The following is a 15,759-nucleotide window of genomic DNA, read 5'->3' on the forward strand; positions in this document are numbered from 1 at the left end:
AACACCTTTATCAAATCCAGGACTTAATACTTCCCCAGCCAGATACATCCTGAGGCACAATTGTGTAAACATCTGCATATTTGCTGACTGGCATCAGGGGTACAATTTCTTATTTTGTTGTTTGTTTTTTGAACTAATATAGAGTGCGTTGGACTTTTTCTGGTATAAAGTTCTATGAGTTTTAAAGCATACCTAAATTCACGCAATGACCACTGCAATCAGGATTTAAAACAGTCCCATCTCCCCCCCAAAAACTCTTGTGCTGCCCTTTTGTAGTTGCATCCTCAACCCACCTCTAGCCCCTGGCAACCACTGATGTATTCTCCATCATTGTGGTTTGGCCTATTTGAGGATGTCACGTGGATGGCATGTGACCTCTTTGAGACTGGTCTCTTGCACTCAGTGTGATGCCTTTGAGATTCATTCAAGTCATTGTACATATCTATAGTTTCTTCCTTTTTATTGCTGAGTATTAGTCCATTGTAGGAATGGACTGTAGTTTTTCTCTTCACCACTGAAGAATATTTAGCTTGGTCCGGTTTTTGGCAATTATGAATAAAGCTACTATAAATATTTATGTACAAGTTTTTGTGTGAAGATACCTTTTCATTTTTCTAGGGTAAATACCCAGGAGCGGAATTGCTGGGTCATGCGGTAACTCTGTGTTTAACTATCTGTGGGACCGTAGCTTGCCTTTTTATTCTCTTAACAGTGTCTTTCACAGAGCAAAAGGGTTTAGTATGGATAAAGTTCAGTTTATCAACCCATTCTTTTTTGATATCACGTCTAAGAACTTTTTGCCTAACGTGGATCACAAAGATTTCCTCCTGTGTTTTCTTCTAAAAGTTTTATAGTGTTAACACTTTACTTTTAGATCTGTGCTACATCTTGGGTTTATGTATGTGGGAAGGTTTCAGTTGAGTAGTTTTTCTTTCCAATCTGTATGTCTTTCATTTCTGTTATGTGCCCGGCTAGTTGTTCCACACACGATGTTAAATAGTAATGGTAAGAGTAGACAGGGGGATTTTTACCTTTTTTAAAAAACGTAATCACCAAGGAATTTGAACACACAAGAATCACAATCATTCTGATGGCTTTGTGCCTTCTCTGCCTTCCACAATTTATTTTTACCAGAAGCAAATACAAGTAAAAAGGTGTGCTCATGTCTTTAGCAGGTGGGTATTGCCCTATATGCATAACGTCATCATTTTTTCCACAGTCAGACTTGAGTTGAATATTATTTAAAGTATTATCATTTCTATGTAAATTTTAGAATTAGTACAATTAAAATTATATTATGTCATATGAACAAAAGTCAATCTGTGTTCTTTGAAAATGATTCATTTTTGTAAGCTCTTAAATGAATCCAGGAGAAGGGCTCCAAAGCATATATTCTTGACCAGCTTTGCTCTGTTTCTAGGGAACAGAGAGTTCTCTCATCTTCTATCTTTCACCTTTCTCTCACCCACCATCCCCCTTTCTTGCCTAGAATGTCCTTCATATGAAAGATCCAGAAAATTTCGGGCCAGTTGCTTAAAGTATATTTGGTTTATAATTTACCACCTGTATATAATAAAAAGAAAAAACCCACTAACAGCAGAATATCTCTGCTACCTAACTGGAAAGTTATCATATGAGTGTGAAAACATCGAAGAGGTGGCGGGGGAGGGTCCATTGCTAAGAAAGAATATACTGTATCATCCCATCTTTCCAGAAAATTCTAACCATGATTCCCACCGAAGAGGAGAAGCAGAAAATCCAGGAAGCGCAGCTGGCCAACCCGGAAGTGCCCCTGGGCAGCGCAGAGCAGTTCCTCCTCACGCTGTCCTCCATCAGCGAGCTCTCTGCTCGGCTCCACCTCTGGGCGTTCAAAATGGATTACGAAACCACAGAGAAGGTAGGCGCCTCGTAGGAGAGGCAGCCCATCCCAATACCCGGGGTCGAGAAAGGCAGTTTGTATTGGTGACTATTAAGGTAGTGAAATACCACTCTTGACACAGGATGTGGAGAGGGAGTTGATGGTGTCTGCTGGCCCCAGCCTCAGATACTGCACCGTGGGCACCAGACTGAGTTAAACAAATTACTCTTTTTTCAAACCCTATATTCTCACTGTAGGAAATTTGGAAAATACAGACATGTGCTATATAGAAAATTTCCTGTAATCCTTCTACCTGAAGATAATCACCTCGACTGCCATTGACTATGGCAGTTACAGGTCTTTGGGGCCTTGGGGAGAATGTCCTCAGTAGGAAGCTGAAGCAGATTCCAACAGGTTGAGAGAACAGAAGGAAAAGGACCTTGACGGGGGAAGGCTGGGGGACATTCCTGTTCAGCAGGATGCACATGCAGGCTTCTCTCTGGACAGGGGCAGTGGCAGTACCTTTGCAGGCTGAACAGAAAGAAGAGGTGAGGAAAAGGGAGAGGTGGAAGGTGAACTGCAGGGGAGCTTAGTTGAGAGGAGATAGATTCTCAATTCTAAGTTCTCAGAGAGGCCGTGTGGTCTCCGTTTTCTGGCAAAGGAAGTAGCAAGGTCCTGTACTGAGGGCCAGATAGGTGGTGGTGGGTTTGGGGGTGCTTCAGGAGGGAGCTACTGTATTTAAATTCATGAGGGGGTCAGGCAGGGATGAAGACACCCAGGACTGCTGAGGCAAATGCCGTGACTGGGTTGCAAGCTCAGTGAACACACTCAGGTGACTCTGTAGCAGGTAAGGTAACGTCATGTTGGAAACACATGATTGGGTCAGCCTTAGTTGGAGACTGGCAGGGCCAGCCTAGCAGTAGCGTCTGAGCTGACCTTCTGGCTTTGGGGTGTTGGTTAGGGGAGAGCCTCAATGAAGATGTGAGTGGGGACCACAGAATGGCAGTAGGTGAGGGAGGGGAAATGGAGGCACGATGCAGGACAGGCTGGAGGTTGGAGGGGGTGGGGTAAGGAAGGCAGCTGGAGTACTGAGGACAGTGGCCTTCTAGTGAGTAACCCAGGCTAAGCAGTGGTCGGCCACAGAGTGCCTTAAGGGGAAGTTAGGAGGCCTGGGATGGCCAAGGTACAGTGAAGCTACAGTTTCCATTGTCGTCTGCCTGGAAGGAGGAAAGGCAAAGAGAAGACTGTGTTCTAGACGTTAAAGAAAAGTGTGCCACAGACGTCAGCGGTGGTCAGGAGGGAGCGTGGGGGGTGGTGTGCCCTGAGGGTCCTGCTTGGACTTAGATGATGGCAGGAACAGGGGAGGACAGAGCGTTTGTCACCCCAGCACAAGCGCCACCGTTTGGTCTCCACTGAGAAGACTTTGGGGAGTAGAGACTGTCCTGTCGCACTTTTCCATACCTACGAGCCTGTGCGCCTCACGTGGGACCACCTTGTGTTGGAAGAACCCCCCCCCCCCCCGTTATCCCTTATAGAAAGAATAAAAACAAAGTAAAGCCAAATTGTAGGTTCTTTATCATCTTCTGTTTTCTTTTAATTGAAAGGAAGTGGCAGAACCACTTTTGGATCTGAAGGAAGGAATAGACCAGTTGGAGAACAATAAAACCTTGGGCTTTATCCTGTCCACCCTCTTAGCCATTGGGAACTTTCTAAATGGAACGAATGTAAGTCTTCCCTGTCCCTCATCCCCCTGCCTCCCTTGTCACGAAATCCTTGAGGGCATTGGCTGAGGGAGGCTGTACCTCAGGTCCCCCCAGACACAGTTAGAATAACTATCGTACCTTCTCACGGAAAATCTAGAACGAATTTTGTTCTTAAAATATCAGAGCCTATTTTTTTTATAGCTGGATAACCAGTACTAATTAGAGTCTATTTATTTGTACCTGAATCTTGCTTTAAATAAGAAACTTAGAAAAATAAGCACACTGTTCCTTATGAAGTGTGGCTACTCTCAAAATTGACATTGAAGAACTTTCTTCAACTCTTTTCTTTGTTGTTGTTCCTGAGCTTATCACGCAAATATCTGTGCTTATACACATTTTGATACTTTTTATTGGCTCAGCTTTGGCCAGAAAGTATACAAAGCAGCAGGGCAGTGGAAGAAAGAAGCTGTAGAAATGCGAAGTCAGAGGTACAGTCCCACAGCACCCTGATTTTGGGGTGAGCCCTGGGACGTGGCTCATGGCTGCAGTGGGAAAAAGCTGGAGGGTCAGCCCTTTCTCCGTGTGGCTGGCCCACATGTGATCAGCCAAGGATGATGGAGCATGTGGCCTGAGAAGCTTCGGCTGCAGAGAAACCAAATATTGGGCTACTGCAGCCGGGCATTGATTCTATAACCATCTGTGCTGTTCTAAGAGCCTACGTAAAGCTTGTTCTTCCTGTCTTGTCTTTGATGTTTGCCAAGCAGGCTAAAGCGTTTGAGTTAAGCTACCTCGAGAAGGTTCCAGAAGTCAAAGACACAGTGCACAAGCAGTCGCTTCTCCACCATGTGTGCACCATGGTGGTGGAAAACTTCCCAGACAGCTCCGATCTGTATTCGGAGATTGGGGCCATCACCAGGTCGGCCAAGGTACGTCCGTGGACGTCGAGGACTGGCCTCCCTCGGCCTCCGATGTTGGCTCTTTATCAGTCATCCCTGAGGAACACATGCCTGCACTCCCTGCTCTAGAGTTTGTGAATGTGATTCGTTTCATGCCATTTCTACTGAACTTTTAAGATCTTTTTCCTGTCTCTGGTTCTCGGCTGGACTCTTTGCTGTCGCGAGGTATAGAATGCAAGCCTGCCACCCATTCCTGACTCCCGTGTCCACTGTCGAGCAGTGTTGCTCCCAAGGCTGGATTTTTAAGAACGTTAAAAACGCACAGCTTGTCTAAGGCTGACAAACATGTCAAAAAGATGCAGTGAGGCTCCCCCTGAGATGGCCATAGGACCTCGCAGCGAGGCGTGGAGCCGGGAAGCAGGGCTCGCCTGGGCCCTGCGCCCACAGATCGGCCGTCCGTGTGATGTTCCCCAGAGGGAGCATTTTTATAGGGCTGTAAACAGTATGCAGCCTTGGCCCCTCGGCTGCAGGCTCTTAAAGTGAGAGCAGCATTAACATCTTCACGAGCTCATGGTTTATTAGAAAAGAGACAGTCGCAGTCTGTGGACACCCATCTGCCTCCAAGGCAGGACGATCACTGAGGGAGAACAACTCCCAAACATACCAGAACTGGGAGACAAGAAGGTCTTGGAGCACGAGGGACTCACGGGGGTGAGGAGGGGGTGCCCTTGAATAGGGCATGGGAGCCAGGCCAGTGTGGAGGAACCTCCTGGAAACACCCCCAGCTGGGGAGCGTTGGGATCCAGTATGGGAGGAGAGTGGTGGGCAGAGGTGGGAAGGCAGGAAGGGCGCTGCTCAGGCCTCCGTCACGGAGCTGTGCCTCTCTCTGCCCTCTCCTGCAGCCCTGGCTTGTGGGGCGGTGGTAGCCAGGAGCCTCTGCCACTTGCCGCAGGAGCCACCGGCAGGCTGGTGCCACATGCACCGAGCCGGGGCCCCGAGCTGGCCTGACAGATTCTGTTTCTCAGCTCCATTGTGTCATAAGAAAGTGAAGCCTTTTCTATCCAGACCCAGAATTCCTTTGGTTTCAGGCAAATTGTTTCCTCAAAGGGCTATGAACCCCCTGCTTACCTCAGTCCCAGGCTTCTGCCTAAATTCGCCTTCTTTACTCTATAGCACCAGGTGTCTACCAGACACCCCCTGTGCTCAGCGTGTCTGCCTCCTGTTGGTGACACAGATCCCCTCACAGAACCCACTTTTGCGGACTTGATCCCCTCCGTTGTCCTTCGTGGGGGTGGTTGGGGGGCTGAGGTTACTCCAGTGAGTCCCTGCTCAGCGTACCCTCCAGGCCCTGCTCACAGGACCACGGTCACTGGCACTGGAGCCAGGGCGGCTCCTCTCCAAGCGTCTCCTACTCTCTGACTTCTGCCTGCCCGGCCCTCACCCTTTCCCCACTGCTCACACTCCTTCCCCGTCCCCACCTCCAGCTCACCCGCGTGTTTGTCTGTCTTCCTCCCCTCCTCTCCCTCTCGGTTTTTTCCCATCCCACATCTCCCTCTATTAACTGTGGCCCTCCTGTGTGTTTTTTCATGACTAGATAACTTTCTGATTTATGTCATTTTTGGTCTCGAAGTTCTCTAAAAGCTTTCCCTTAGAAAGCCCTGTCTCAGGTCATGTCAGTCAATCCAAACTGCAGTTCCCTGGGCACACAGGGAGTGCTCTGTCACATCTGTTCCTTGCAAGTGTGACTTGCCTCTGTTGGCGAGACCTCACACCCACACACAAACGTGCACGGGCCTGGGGGCTGCAGTGCATCCTTCAGGCTTTGGTGATCACCTGTCTGTCCGGTGAGCCTCTTTGAGAGTAAGAATTTGGTCTCATTTAACATTTATGTTCATGTTCTCTGTGCCTGGCTTAGGGACTGGTGTCTACTGGTTTCCCCATGAGTGTTGGCTGAATGCGTGAGTGGGTAGATGAATAAAATAGTCACACAAAGTGTCAAAGGGATCATCATGAAGAGAAGCTGGCTGTCCATTAGCTGGTCCCCCGGTGTGGCAGAGCCATCCATGTGTGACTAGGGTACATTCCTCAACCTTAGTGAAATATCATCTCTGAAGGACAAGAGCACTATGAAAAATTTTGAGACATCTACTCAGTTCATCTTGTGCTAGGGTTCCTTGCTATCTTGTTTTCATTTATAGTTCCCAAAGACTTTGCTAAGATTTACTTCCAAATATGGCAAAAAAAAAAAAGGTGACACATGTATTGGGTTCATCCAGAGAACGGTTTTATCACTAAATGATTTGATGTCGAGATAATGACAAATCCACATGTGAATAATTCTTAGGCTGTAAATATGTTTGTATTTGAAGATGTGAATTTGGTTTTGATGTTTGTTTCTTCCCAGAGGCAGTTTGGTCTCCCAGTTCAGGCTGGTGTCTGGCTGTTTCAGTGCATTTGCAGTGTTCTCTCTCTGATTCTCAGGTTGATTTTGATCAACTTCAGGATAATTTATGTCAGATGGAGAGAAGATGCAAAGCTTCTTGGGATCACCTCAAGGCAATTGCAAAACATGAAATGAAACCCGTTTTAAAACAACGGATGTCAGAGTTCCTAAAAGACTGTGCAGAGCGAATTATAATTTTGAAGATTGTCCACAGAAGAATAATTAACAGGTAAGTGGATTGAGGAACTTATAGAAACATCAGCAAAATGGCATGTTGAAAATATTCTGCAAACCAAGATCTGAAGGTTAAATTTATAGAATTTTCCTTTACATTCTTGGTGCATAGCAAGTGCACCAGTGATACAGATGTTTGACAGTTTCATAGACACTTAATTTGTCTCACACACATAATAGTTAATGTCATTGAATCTTGAAGTTGGAAGGAATCTCAGAGATAATTTGATCCAAAAATCCTACTTGGTCAGGAATGACATCTCTAATATCTCTGACGAATCAAACCCTGTCTCTCTGCATCTGCTTGGACAATTTCACCTACAGAGAGCATGCTCCCTTGCAAGGCAGCTCTACATTTTAGAAAAATTCCTTCTTTACCTGATCCACAGTTAGCCCTGTGGATTTATTCATGGAGTACAAGAGCAATTTGGCTATATTGATAGATTGCATCGCAGTGAAGTTGGGGCCTTCAGTGCATCCATCAGTGGAGCAAGGAACATTGTACCCACTGAGCAACCTCCCATCACCCATCCCCCTCTGAGTCTCCATTGTCCATCATTCCACGCTCCGCTTCACATGCACAATTACTTAGCTCCCACTTATAAGTGAGAGTATATGGTACTTGGCTTTCTGTTTCTGAGTTATTTCTCTTAAGATAGTTGCCTCCATGTTGCTGTAGAAGACGCGATTTTGTTCTTTTTCATGGCTGAATAGTGTTTGATTGTGTTTATATACCACATTTTCTTTAATCCTCTGTTGATGGACATGTAGGTTGATTCCGTATCTTTGCTATTGTGAGTAATGCTGCAATAAGGACACAAGTGTAGGTATCTTTTTTATATATTGGTTTCTTTTCCTTTGGGTAGATACTCAGTAGTGGGATTGCTAGATCGTGTGGTAGTTCTAGTTTTAGTTCTTTGAGAAATCTCCATACTGTTTTCTATAGAGACTGCACTAGTTTACATTCCCATTAACAGTGTATAAGAGTTCCCTTTTCTCCACATCCTCGTCAACATCTGTTATTTTTTGTCTTTTTAATATTATAATAGCCATTCTGATTGCTCTAAGATGATATCTCACTGTGGTTGTAATTTGCATTTCTCTGATAATTGGTGATGTTGAACATTTTTTCATATGCTCATTGGCCATTTGTATGTCTTTTCAAAAATGTCTATTCATGTTCTTAGCCCACTTTTTAATGGGGTTATTTGTTTTTTATTATTGAGTTATTTGAATTCTTTGTGAATTCTGGATATTAGTCCTCTGTTGGATGTATAGTTTATAAATATTTTCTCCCATTCAGGTTGTCTGTTCACTCTGTGTTTATTATTTCTTTCGCTGTGCAGAAGCTTTATAGTTTAATTAAGTCCCATTTGTCTATTTTGATTCTGAGGTCTTAGCAGTGAATTCTTTGCCTAGAGCAATGTCCAGAAGAGTTCTCTCTAGGTTTTCTTCTAGCATTTTTAAGGTGTCAGGTCTTACATTCAGGTCTCTATTTCATCTTGAGCTGATTTTTGTGTATGGTGAGAGATAGGGTCCAGTTTCATTCTTTTGCATATCAGCCCCCTTTACTTTAAAGATAAGCTGTATGCTTTACTTTTTCAGTCTTTACAAAAAGAACAAGCCAATGTCCCTCATTAAAAAAAAAAACACCCAAACTGTACAAATCAGAGTGATTAAAACTAAAAGTTTTGCCTACAAATAGTGGATCATTTGTATAATACTGTTTGTTCCACATAAAGATTTCCATCTGTCTCCTGCTGTCTTCTTCCTCATTTCATGATAACTAAAACTTGGGTACTTGTTTGCACTTTGAATTTCTTCTACAAAATTTTAAAATAAATAATATCTAGTGATTTTCATTTATAAATGAAATAGCTTAAATAAATTTTGTTCTGCCAGTTTGGTGTTTCCTAATTAAGATTTATGTAATATTGCAAGAAAATGTTTCAAAATATTTACTCAGAAATCTTTATAAGCATCTGTATAGGAACCATTGATTAATGTGTTATTCATAATATGTTCATGTCTATTCCAAGTAATCATTAAAGGAATTTCTAAGCAACATTTCCTTATTCTTATTCAATTCTTGTATAATTTAGGAACTTAGAATATTTTCCTTAAAATAGTACTTTATCATTTTTCTTGCAAAAGTTTTACACATCCATTTTAGAAAAATGTTGAAAGCACAGATAATCAAAAAGAAAACGTAATTTCTGCTTTGTGCATTGGTTTCTTACTGAGAGATTTTAGATAATTTTTGTTCCTTAATACTTGAAGTTGTTGTCATACCTGTTTTTCCCTTGCAGATTCCATTCCTTTTTGCTCTTCATGGGCCATCCACCATACGCGATTCGGGAAGTGAACATAAACAAGTTCTGCAGGATCATTAGTGAATTTGCACTAGAGTATCGCACCACCAGGGAAAGGGTTTTGCAGCAGAAACAGAAACGGGCCAACCACAGAGAGAGAAATAAGACCAGAGGGAAGATGATCACTGATGTAAGTTTCACAAAATCAGTCTCTTTGGATCATTTATTTTCAAAATAAGATCAATCATAAATCCTCCCAACAGTTTGGGAGCTGTGCCTTTCTTTCTTTCTTTCTTTCTTTTTTTTTTTTTTGTCTGTGAAATGCCTCCTTTAAAAAGTGCTCTGACTCTGCTTCTTTGTCATTTTTGTGAAAACCAGTACCAGTCCGTGGCTTGTTAGGAACCAGGTTGCACAGCAGGAGGTTAGCGGTGAGTGAGCAAGCAAAGCTTCATCTGTACTTACAGCCTCTCCCCATCACTCACATCACCGCCTGAGCTCCACCTCCTGTCAGATCAGCAGCAGCAGTAGATTCTCATAGGAGGGCGAGCCCTACTGTGAACTATGTACACGAGGGATCTAGGTTGTGTGCTCCTTATGAGAATCTAACGTCTGATGATCTGAGGTGGAGCTGAGACAGTGATGCTAGCTCAGGGGAGCAGCTGCAAATACCAGATTATCATTAGCAGAGAGGTTTGACTACACAATAAATGTCATGTGCTTGAATCATCCCCAAACCATCCTCCCACCTCACCCCCCTAGTCTGTGGGAAAATTGTCTTCCATGAAACCGGTCCCTGGTGCCAAAGGAGTTGGGGACCACTGTTCTATATAACAAACGAGGGCCTAGGATATGTAAAATCATATGACTGAAGGAGGAACATGTAACTCATTTTGGTGTGTTGTACGTCATTAAATGCTTGATTTCTATTTCTTCTGATATGGGTAAAATTGGAAAAAGAAGAAAAATATTTAAAAAAAAAAGATAATGCTAATTATCATAGGAAGACAAATGTACCAATATGGGAAGTGATTCAGGATTTTAATCATCAAAACAGTGCTATATAACCAATCAGCTGACACACGGACCACCTATTTGGGGGCATCTGAATAGGGAAGTTGATGTGATTGCAGAGACATAATCTGATGGGTTCTTGGCAGTCCCTTGAATCACAGAATATCAGGGTGGAAAGAGATCCCAGGGGACAGTGAATCCAGCAGGAGTTTCCCTGCAGCACCTGGGGGTGGTGTCCCTGCACATTTACACGTCTCTCCTGTCCCTGAGCTCTTCCCCCGTCTCCCACCTCAGCCCCCAGCCCACCAGGCTGTGGGTGCAGTGGGCATTCAGAGGTGAGATGCTCAGTAAGTAGAGGGTGAAGGGAAGTGTGAAGATCGATGCCAGAGACCAGCGAAGATACGCAGTGCAGATGCCTCTTCCTGATGTGCTTTTATGAAACATGGAATCCAGGTTGGTGTCTCTCACACCTCATCCATTACCAGTGGGCTGTAAGGTCAGTTCCAGGCAAATGGGAGACATTTTCTGGGAATTCTCCTTTACTCACTATTTATTCTTACTTGAGCATAGGGAGAATGAGTCATCTTTTTTGAGACTGACAGGTCATATTTGGAACCTGTTGAAGGACTCTTCAGTGTGATTTTTTTTTTCATGACTTGGCACCCGTGAACTTTTCCCATCTGTGTATGTGTTTAAGGAGTATGTGGCTCCCGGTGGCACAGGGATGGAATGAGGAAAAGGTCAAGCGATAGAGGGTGCCATCCCCCAAGGGGTTGCAAGCCTCAGCTGAACTCCGGTCAGGCAGATTTCTTCGGGGAGGAAGAAAATGAATTAAGACCTCACTCAGGCTGCCTTTTGTGCCTAGTTGGGGGTTCATGTTGCAGGCAAAACAGAGGGCAAGTGGTTACTGCTGTCTGGAGTCCATGTTCCTGAGGGGTCTCACGTTCACATGGAAGCCCAGATGCATTCACTTAGAAATTGGGTTGTCATTTTAAGGCAATTCTGAGAACCATGGACTAATCAAGCCACTTACCATCCACCTCCACCTAAGCCGCTTGTTTCCTTGGCATTTTCTGGACCGTTAGGGAGTACTCAGATGACTTTCCTGCAGAAAGAGCTCTTTCTACAGCCCCCTGGCAGCTCTGAATGCCAGTGCCATCAGTCCAGGGTCCTCTGTCTCCTCTTTTGAAATCTGGGTTCAGTAGGATCTTTAGCCTCTAGGGGGACAGCAGCTCAGGAAGTAGATTAAATCCGCTTGGGCAGACTATGGCCCACTTTTCATTCCAAAGTATTATTTTAAAAGTTTTAAAAAATGGATCACTTATTTTTATGGAAATGAGACAACACTGGAGGGTGAAAAATACAAGCCCAATATGCTTATAGTTATGAAAACACATCAGAATTTCTTGCTGAATTCTTGAGGTTTTTTTTTTATAGATCCCACTAATTTTTAAATTATGTCCTTCTCTGAAACATTTGGTTTTCCCAATTATAAACAGGTGAGAGTTTCTAGAGTTTGACCGAAAAATATTGAAATTCTCATTAAAATCTGGACAGTACAGCCTTCTTCAGTTCAGGGTTCACTGTCAGCCCAGCCCATGTTTTTACTGGCCAAAGTGGCATCATTCGTGCAGGAGGATTGCCCCCTGCTGGAGGATTAGGATATCGTCACTTAAGGCAAAGTGGATAGCTTTGAGTTTTCTCAGCTCTCAATTATTAAGCATTTTGTGTGCCCAGCACTGCACTGGGCACCAAGGAAGATGTGAATATAATGAAAGACAAGCTTTTACCCCAAGGATGTCACACAGTCTGGTTAGAAAATGACATATACACAAATTAAGCCGCAGAAAACAAAACCAACCAATAGATTTAGAATCATAGAGCCCCTGAATATTTAAGCTAGAAGAGATTTTAGAGAAAATTGTATTAAGTCACTTTTAATATAGATGCTGAATAGAATGAGGATGCCAGTGGTCACAACTAAACAGAGATGAGAAGTCTGGGGTGAAATCTGAAGACCCTGTGTCTATGCAGTCAGCCCGATACCAGCTCCCTCTTCTCTCCCAGTTTCTGGGTATACAGAAAGCTTCCTTTCTCACAATCTTGGGTCCTCCAAGGGTAATAGCTGGTAAGAAGCTAATTCCTTACCCTCATGTCCAAAAGTGGTTCTAGACCAGATGGTGACATAGACAAGGCAACACAAGGCAGCTGTGGCCTCTCTGCTGTCGTCTTCCTGCAGATGTGGGTTTTGACAACTTGGCCTGGTAACCAACCCCAGGGCTCCCACATCTGAGGACAGCTGTAACCCTGGGTGAGACCCTTAACCCCTGTCAACCCCAGCTTCCTCTTCTATACAAAGGGAATGATGGTTACTTTTAGCAACGTCCAGAGGGCTAGAGATTTTATATATGCAACACCTTGCACGTGTATTAATTGCTGGAAAAAATGCCAGTTGTCCTGGTTAAACAAATACGCTGTAAAGTAAAAAATATATATATATAGCAGTGGAGTAGGAATGTTGTCTCTTGTCACAATGCCATTTGGGTGAGGCAGTGTGGAATGTGATGAACTAGAAGCATTTTGTCATTTTAACTTCCAAAAGCGCAGTCAGTTCTTAAAAACAGCTTGTGTCAGATTTACTGGCCTGGCCTGTAACCTCAGTGGAAACACTTACATGGACGGTGTGCTGAATTTAAAATCAAGAGATGGACGTGACTTTTCATCCTCAGCTTGTTTTTAGAGAAGGGGTATTTTATGTAAAGTCACTTAAAGAAGTTGATCTAGTGATAAAGTAATTAGAAGTACAGAGGGTTCAGGTGGCCACTATGAGGGACAGGTGAGATTTTAGAAGGAACTTAATGCCACAAGAGTGACATGGAGTGTCCTGCTTGGGTAGTCGTCCCACTGGTCCTGTCTGGCCTGTGCATGGAAGTACTACTGGCAGCCCAGACCCGGCAGCCTGGGCAGGGAGGGGGGTCCAGCGCTTGGGATGAGGGAGGATGGCAGCTGACAGGCAGAGCCACACGAACAGAGGCCAGTCCACTCACTGAGGCTCTCATGGCCGGCAGCTGGTGGTGGGCTCAGCAGGACATGGCCACCCAAGTAGCAGGCCACAGAGCTGGGAGCGAGGTCGGTAGTGGTCAGGGAACCAGGTAAGCTGATGGCTGACCTCGGGCTGCCCCAGGACGTTGGCTGGAGCCCTGCAAGTCCTTCCTGACTCCAGTCAGGACTGGCGTTGGCGTTCGCAGATGGAGTGTCCAGACAAGGACAGCAGGACGGGGCCCAGCAGCTCACATCTCAAGAGGGTGTACCCAAGTCGTGGTGGCCAACTCCTTTATTTGGAATTTGATGTGACATTGAGATGATCTCATCTTTGTTGACTTCTGTGCTTTCTAAGAATCCCTTCTGTCTTTTCCGTCCCGTCCTGTCCTGTCGGGTAGACTGATGACGAGGATGAAGTTGAGGTATGACCGTTTATAAACATGAAGAATGCCACATGACCTTCCCATGTGCGCTGTAATCTAACCTAACATAACCAGCATGAAGCATCAGCACCATTCAGTGCTTTAAACCATGCATGGACATCTGATTGGTTTTTGTGTGATCACTAACCACCTGACCAGCTCCCATCATGCCAAATGTGCCAGGGACTGAAGGGTCACCTGCACTTTCCAAGCTGTCCCTGAGCCCAGGCTGGCCAGTAGCCCTGTCGTGAGCGGCAGGCTCATGTGGGTCTCTGCCTGCTGCTACTGGAAAAGTGGACAAGGGATTTTCCTTTCCTTCCCCTGTCCGAGCCTTTTGGCAACTCAAGGGTGAGAACTGGATTCTAGAATAACCATATTAAGAGGCTCAAACCAAAGAGGAAGTGGGGCAGTAGCCAGGAGCCAGGCCAGAGCCTCTGCCACCAGCCCGTGGGCAGCCTCTGCAGTGTGCCCATTTCCTTGATTGGCATCCATGGTCCCCGTGGGTCAGTGTGTGTGCAGTGGTGGGATGGCAGGAGCTCCTCCCTGACTCTGGGTGGGGGAGCAAGAGCCAGAGACCAAACTGGGGCTGATTGGCCCTGGAAAATGAGGAGGGAGCAGTTAGATGGTGCAAGTCCCCAACCCTGTTGCTGAGACACTGGATGAAAAGAAGCCAGGAATCCATGGACCTGTTCTTTGCAAATGTTGCTCTGACTTTGTTCTTCATCCAGGTGTTTGGCATGGTCTACACACAGTGTTGTAGCATACCCCTTTTAAAACATACATGCCTTGACTTTTCGTTCAGTTAGAATTAGAGAAAATCATCATGTGTTTGCAATGCTTATTAAAACTACATTTTTGACATAACTAAAAGTAGTGAGTGTTGACGAATTCGGTTTCAGCATGAATTTTTGTGTTATGTTCTGTTTTGGGCCCTGACACTAACCTCTTGGAGCCTGTGGCAAGCCGCTTATTCTTGGAGGGCCTCAGTTTCTTTTTCTTTAAAGTGAGGTGGGACTTAGATCTAGAAGAATCCTTCTCAACTCTTAATATGGTATGATTCTGTGATTGAATCCCACTTTTGTAATTCTCCCATCGTAAGTGATATTTAAGAAAAACATAACTGCTTTCTGGGACTAAGTAAAAAAAATAAAGCTTCATACATATGATTAACAAGGAGTATTTTAATTCTCATATCAGGGCTTTGGTGTTAAAGACAAACCTGATTTTTTAGTTCTTCCCAGAGTCAATATTGGTTGCCCCTGGCAAGCACCCACTAAGGGAATCCGAGAGACCCGCCACAACGATGGCTGGGTGGTGTTCCGTCTGGGGCCAGTGGCTTTTCATTCTGATGACAGATCTTCCTGTGACACAGATGTTTTATCATTAATTGACAAGCTCAGTAACTACCGTAACTCATGCGTCTGCAGAACACACGCAGACAGAAAAGACAGAGGGAGGTTTTCCGTAACTGAAAGTTGTATAAGTTTCGTGGGGAGTCTCCCTCACACCCTAACTCCCCTTTGGTTTTGCAGTCGGGCAAGTTCTCTGGCAGCTCTCCGGCGCCACCGAGCCAGCCGCAGGGTCTGAGCTATGCCGAGGACGCGGCCGAGCACGAGAACATGAAGGCCGTGCTGAAAACCTCTTCCCCTGCCGTGGAGGACGCCACCCCCGTGCTGGGCATCCGCACTCGCAGCAGAGCAAGCCGAGGTAACTCCTGGCCGCACGGGCTCATCTCGTCTTCCCTTCTCAGCTTGGCCACCGTAGGGAAGTCCAGTCCCCGAGGCAGGGTACAGGGTACGGCTGCTACGAGCATCGGCGGGACTTTCAGTGTCAACCTA

The 15,759-nt window shown here is 45.1% G+C and overlaps 1 protein-coding gene across 13 annotated transcripts in view; it reads left to right on the top strand.

The window, feature by feature from the left end:
* Nucleotides 1-15,759, top strand: part of FHOD3 (formin homology 2 domain containing 3) — a 423,570-nt gene that overhangs the window by 391,516 nt on the left and 16,295 nt on the right. For 8 of the 13 annotated variants that reach the window (XM_045527658.1, XM_045527661.1, XM_045527660.1 and 5 more), the window contains 7 exons: nucleotides 1,715-1,897; nucleotides 3,463-3,582; nucleotides 4,326-4,487; nucleotides 6,939-7,129; nucleotides 9,444-9,636; nucleotides 13,898-13,921; nucleotides 15,454-15,628. In XM_045527658.1, coding sequence (XP_045383614.1) covers nucleotides 1,715-1,897; nucleotides 3,463-3,582; nucleotides 4,326-4,487; nucleotides 6,939-7,129; nucleotides 9,444-9,636; nucleotides 13,898-13,921; nucleotides 15,454-15,628 — 1,048 coding nt within the window. The remainder of the gene's footprint in view (nucleotides 1-1,714; nucleotides 1,898-3,462; nucleotides 3,583-4,325; nucleotides 4,488-6,938; nucleotides 7,130-9,443; nucleotides 9,637-13,897; nucleotides 13,922-15,453; nucleotides 15,629-15,759) is intronic. The other 5 variants (XM_045527665.1, XM_045527667.1, XM_045527659.1 and 2 more) reach the window with 1 other exon arrangement.

This window comes from Lemur catta, chromosome 16 (genome assembly GCF_020740605.2).
Source record: "Lemur catta isolate mLemCat1 chromosome 16, mLemCat1.pri, whole genome shotgun sequence".
In the NCBI taxonomy this organism is placed as follows: domain Eukaryota; kingdom Metazoa; phylum Chordata; class Mammalia; order Primates; family Lemuridae; genus Lemur; species Lemur catta.